The sequence below is a fragment of the Tenrec ecaudatus genome, chromosome 3, assembly GCF_050624435.1.
Source record: "Tenrec ecaudatus isolate mTenEca1 chromosome 3, mTenEca1.hap1, whole genome shotgun sequence".
Taxonomy (NCBI): domain Eukaryota; kingdom Metazoa; phylum Chordata; class Mammalia; order Afrosoricida; family Tenrecidae; genus Tenrec; species Tenrec ecaudatus.
In genome coordinates this window covers 167,255,356-167,261,355 of record NC_134532.1, presented here as the reverse complement: position 1 = coordinate 167,261,355, position 6,000 = coordinate 167,255,356, and the positions used below count along the sequence as shown (strand labels likewise).

Below are 6,000 nucleotides of genomic sequence, written 5' to 3'. Positions count from 1 at the left end.
GAGCCACAGCATGAGAAGCAAAGAATAGATCAGAATTGTCAAGGGTTTCATTTGACTTGAGTTCACAGTCAATCTCCATGGACGCAACAGTCAAGAAAGCAAGCGACACATTGCATTAGGGAAATATGTTGCACAAGATCATGTTAAAGTATTTAAATGAATTTTTAGAAAGACATGGAACGACAATGTAATCTTTTTAAAGTCTGCTTTCAAGAGCTAAAATCCTTCAAGTGCATGTCTTTTGTTTCTGCATTGGAACATGATGAGGTGATGTTAGGTAATGCAATTCCCGAGAGAGAAGGGGAGCCCATATTACGATTAAGATCTTTATTATCTAGCTTTCTTGGAGATAACAGCTAAGGTGACATAATGCACAAGGTACATAAGTGAATAAGAGGGCAGAGGTATTAGTCAAGCTTCCAAACAGATTTAGCAAGTGTTAATGAGATTACCTCCCATGGAAATAACAGTCCAATTTAAGAGCGCACAAGAACGATCCAGGGGGCAGTGTCAGGACAGTCAGCAGTCTGGTAGAAACACAGTAGTCTGGTGAAGAAAACACAACTAGGGGAGCTGTTGGCTCAGAGGTGATGATGGAAGTCAGAGCTCGATTCCCTGTAAAGAGGAATAAGTAAAGTGTAATAAGGGGTCATGTCTGGGCCTTGGCTTCTCCAGCTGCTGCCCCTGGCAAGTTGGCATCGGCTTTCTCAGCAGGAGTCATGCAGAATGGCATGGAAAAGCCATTCTTCTCTCGAAGGAGGATGTCAATATTCTTTCCAGTAATGTAGGAACTGTCGTCCCTCTAGATATTAATGGGCCTGGCTAGAGAGGCATCCCATAGTATCAATTAGGAGGGTAAGTCAAAAGTATTGGTACAAAGTCATAGAACCATTCATGAAATGAAAACATCAAAAATGGAAGCAACTGCTTCTCCACATGCCATCCACCGAGGTCTATAGGCAGCTAAAGGTGGTGTTTCCCTCTGCTGACCTCCTCTACTGGCGGCCAGTCCCCCTACTGACCTTTCCTGAAGGAGTTCTCAAGAGTTGAGGAAGCCAGTGACATCTAGGGGCACAATCATCACAAGATAGACATGTCTATCATAGCAGTCAGATAAAACAATATGAGCCACATTTTTGATGCATGAACAATCTTTTTGGAGGTCTTAATGGCCCTATGGATGGAATAGTCTTACATGGCCCTCCAAGCCAAATGATCCAAACACTGTCTGTTCTACAGCTCTCTCCATCTTTCGATGCTTCCTGCATCATTCAATATTTTGTCCATAGAATCTTTCAATATTGCAACTCCAGGCTTGATTCTTTTCTTGAGTTCTTTCAGTTTAAGACATGTTGAGTGCATTCTTCCCTTTTGATGTCTAGGTCTTTCCACATTTCCTTATAATACGGTGTCTTCTTGAAATGCCCTGTGAAAATTTCGGTTCAGCTCTGTGACTTCATTTCTTGTATTTGCTTTAGCTATCCCACAATCAAGATCAATTTTCAGGGTCTCTTTTGACATCCACTTTCATGTTTTCTTTCTTATCTAATGACCTTTTGATTTCTTCATGAATGATGTTCTGTTTTTAAATGTTTCAATATTTATTTCTACATTTTTTATATTAGTTGGGATTTAATACATAACATATCATTCCATATTTAAGTCACGCCAAATAGAATTGTACAATTGCTACCACAATCAGTTTTATGATATTCTTGATTTCATTCCATAGTTCATTGGGTTTTCTGTCATCTGTTCCTGAGATGGTTTTGAAACCTAGACTCAAAATCGTATTTTGGCTCTCATGGGCTTATTTTACTTTTCGTCAACTTCAGCTTGAAATTACATATGGGAAATTGGTAGTCTGTTCCAGAGTCAGATCCTGACCTCTTTTTAAAAAATTTATTTTTATTTATTTTTAGATCCTGACCTCTTTTTGGCTGCAGATAGTGAGCTTCTCTATCAACTGTTCCTACAGATGTAGTCAGTATTTTTTTAAGGAAAAAATAAACTTTAGTTAATGCCCGTTCCTTTCAGTTCACAACTGCCTGATATATATATTGTCAGGCATTCCATTTGATTTTGACAACTTCCAGTTTTCTTAGATTCATACTTCCATGTTCCAATTCCTTTTTAATTTTAGCTAGTTTCATTGGCATATAAATCATGTGTCATACAATTTATACGTGATGTATGGAGTTTTATCTGTGCATTCCATCTGGAGAAGTTCATGTGCATAGTTGCATCATGGTTTTATCTTCTCACCATACTTATTCAATCTGTATGTTGAGCAAATAATCAGAGAAGCAGTGCAACATGAGGGAGAATGCAGCTTCAGGAATGAAGCAGCACTTACTAATAACCTGCAATATGTAGATGGCACCACCTGGCCTGCTGAAAGTGAAGAGGACTTGAAGCACTTGCTGATGAAGATCAAGGAGTGAAACCTTCAGTATAGGTTACAACTCAGTGTAAAAAGAACAAACCTCACAATTTATTCTAATAGATAACATCATGATAAATGGAGAAAAGATTGTCATTCTCAAGGATTTCAAATGGCTTGGATTCATAACCAATGCTCATGGAAGCAGCAATCGAGATCAGGTGATGCACTGAATTGGGTAAATCTGTTGTACAAGATTCTTTAAAGCATTGAACAGCAACGCTGTCACTCTGAGGAGCAAGGTGCACTTGACCTAAGCCACAGTATTTTCAGTCACTTCGTATGTATGTGAAAGTTGGACACTGAATAAGGAAGAGGGCACTTAAAATGTGGTGCTGGTGAAAGATGCTGAAAATACCATGGACTGGAAAAAAAAACCAAATAGTTCTAGTTTGGAGAAAATACAGCCAGAATGTCTCCCATACTTTGGACATGTTATCAGGAGAGACCAGTCTCTACAGAAAACCATCATGCTTAGAGTAGAAGGGCAGTGAAAAGAGGGAGACCCTCAACGAGATGGACTGACCCAGTGGCTACAACAGTGGGCACAAATGCATCAATTGTGAGGATGGCGCTGAACTGTGTAGGGTTTCATATGTTGTCTAGAGGGAGGGGGTCACTATGAGCCACAACAGCCCTGACAGCACCTAGCAACAATAGGTAATGGGGGATTTCCCCTTAGTTAAGAAGTATGCATTTACCTGGGGTCTTCTTAGACGTTACACTCTACATTTTATGAAATATTATTGTCTTGATCTTACTATGTACTCTATGAATGATTCTAGGAGTGTGGGCATTGGGAGGGTGTCACAGGATTTGCAGTTACTCTGCATCTCTCAGCACCCTTCAAATCACACCAAATTCAGCATTCTGGTTTTGGGGGTTGGGAAACTGCTGGGGGAATCTCTAAGTGGTGTTTGTCACAATCTTTTCCAGGGACCAGGGGTGACTCTGTCCCCCAAGTATTCTCAGACTTGTTTGCTGTCATAGAGAAGGCAGATATCCAGGTCTCCTTTAAGCAAAGCTTGGGAAACTGGGATAACCCTGCGACTGGGGGGTGGGGGTGGGGAGGGAAAGGCTGAGGCTATTGTCTGCACACCCACCCCATCGCATAGTCTATTTTGGCCTGGATGGGGTTTGTTTGAGTGGGAGTCATCTCATTTAACTATATTTGCGTAAGTGCTATCTTTCAATTAATCAGTTGGCATTTGTTCCAGTTCTTTTACTAGGAAAAGAATCCACAATCTTGCTAAGCCTAAAAAACAATGGGGAATCCCAGAGAGGTAAGGCAATATTCTATAGTCTCATTTTCTTTACATAAAGATTATTCCAACCCTCCCGTTATCTCTGCACCCCAGGTTCATCCACCTGTCGGTCAACAGGTTCCACGGAACCAATTCTTTGTGGAGTCGACACATGGGAGTCCAAGCCTAGGCCTGTCATTCTTTAACTTGTCTGTATATTGGAGAGAGCCGCTAGGTGTTGAGTAGTTGAGCTGAAAATGAAGTAACGATCAAGCATTTCTGGACTAACTGCGATAGTCTTAAAAGGAGCCTTGGTGTCACTGTGGGCTAAGTATTGGGCTGTTAACCGTAAGACTGGCAGTTAAGACCCACAAGCTACTGCACAGCGAAAAAGGAGGCTGTCTGCTGTAGGAGGGAACCCTCCCTGGCTTTCACGCGTTGCGATCGACTCCACAACGGTGCGTGGTCGGTGAGGGGCTAAGAGAGAGGTCACAAGCACAGAAGGCACCTGCTTGCCCACTTACCATATTTCCCTAGGATTGGTGCCTGGAGGGTCAGGTGGATCAGTGTAGGTGTGAGGACCTGTCTCATGATTTTTTAATGTTTTAAATTTAATAATTAGTTTATTTGAACAATTTCACTGCCATTCGATTCACATCTCATACATTTCAATAGTTCAGTCACGTGTGTAAGAGTTGTGCAACCATCACCACATCAGATCCAGGACGTTTCTTCCTTGTCCTCGTTGTTGTTAGCTCCCCATTTCCTGCCAGCCTCCCTTGTCTTGTCATTTTGAATCTGTTGATCCAGTTGTTGTCTCTATAGGTTTCATATCCAGAAAATTCTACCAAATCAAGACAGAGTACAAGCTTCCTAACAGCAGTGACACAATGGAACAAAAAACCCCTCAGTGATTACAAAGTAGAAAGTATTAAAACTGGGGCAATTACACATTGAGCCAAGAAGGGAGATCAGTGACAAGGTGTCCCATGTTTTGACCTAGCAACAATTGTGGTCGCCAACCCTGCAACTCTTTCTAGGAACAAGACCCTTTCCCACCTCTAGTCCATAGTCACAGGGGACTCACCAGTGGCTTAATCCACATGGGAGACCCTGCAAATGAGTTTTTGACTTTTGCTGTTCATGGCCTTCTGCAAACCAGATGTTCCCAATTTAGGCTCTGATACCAATCCTCCTCAGAGTTTGGATTTTATTATTCTAATCATTGGATCACATATGGTAGTGTGGCTTCTGTCATGTGGACTTAGTTGATGTCACAAAGGTGTCTGAGGAATGCCTCTGGGGCAGGGTCCCGGTAAAGAGTCTCCCAGGTAAAGACCATGCCTGGGGTGTGGAGTATGAACAGGAGTGTCTGAATACTGGTTGCAACTCCCTTGAGAGACGGTAGTGCCTGAGTTGACTATGCACCAAATCTAGCGGGGAGAGGGCAGCCAGGTACAGCTTCTGTCATTGTGTATTACAGGCAGCTGGTCAGCTGTGAAAAACACACATAGATTACTTTTTGTCCAGGAACAGAATTCTTCAGTGGACACACACACAGACATTAATAGACACTTCATATTGCTAAGAAGTGTCTTAATTTAGTTTGAAAATTGCCAGTCATCTTGGAATACTGCACCTCCCCATCCCATCCCAACCAGTTAAAAAAAAAAAAAAGAGGATTTGACAATACAAGTGAATTCAGGTTAATAACATTCAAGTTTATCTCATTTGCAGGTAATAAAACTTTGACTTGACTCTGCACCCATTGTGGACAAAGCCCATTTATTTCTGTTATATCCCACTGCCACTTTTAGAGTAGCCCTCGTGGCATAATGGGGTGTTTGTTGTGTTGCTAACCTCAAGGCCAGGCGTTCGAACCTTCCAGGTGCTCCAAGGAAGAAAGATGAGGCTTTCTGCTCCCATAAAGTTGTACAACTTGGGGAACCCACAGGACTGTGCTACTCCACCCATATGGTCACAACCAGTGAGGATTGACTTGCTGGCCATAAGCTTGGACCAGTCTTAGAAAGGTCCTAAGATGTCTGAGCAGTATCTGCAACTGCATTCTCTGTCAATACATGCACGTCCATGCCTATCTGTATGCAGACATATAGTTACTTATCTCTGCACACGCATGGCTTCACTTGTACCTGCCCAACCACATATAAACCTATGCACCTCTATATCTTACTATATACTGGCATTCTGTTTATTGTTGGTGTTTTTGCCAAATGACACATGTCCTGTTCTTTTGCACAAGTATCCTTTTGTGCCCTTCTTAGTGGCACCACTTGCTGTAGCCAGTTGTGC

At 42.0% G+C, this 6,000-nt stretch overlaps 1 protein-coding gene across 1 annotated transcript in view; it reads left to right on the top strand.

Moving 5' to 3' along the window:
- Positions 1-2,581: 2,581 nt before the first annotated feature.
- The window catches only part of SPMAP2L (sperm microtubule associated protein 2 like), a 34,018-nt gene continuing 30,599 nt past the window's right edge, over positions 2,582-6,000 (top strand). Inside the window, exons 1-2 of the mRNA XM_075543578.1 lie at positions 2,582-2,604; positions 3,661-3,726. Of these exons, the coding sequence (XP_075399693.1) occupies positions 2,582-2,604; positions 3,661-3,726 (89 nt within the window). The remainder of the gene's footprint in view (positions 2,605-3,660; positions 3,727-6,000) is intronic.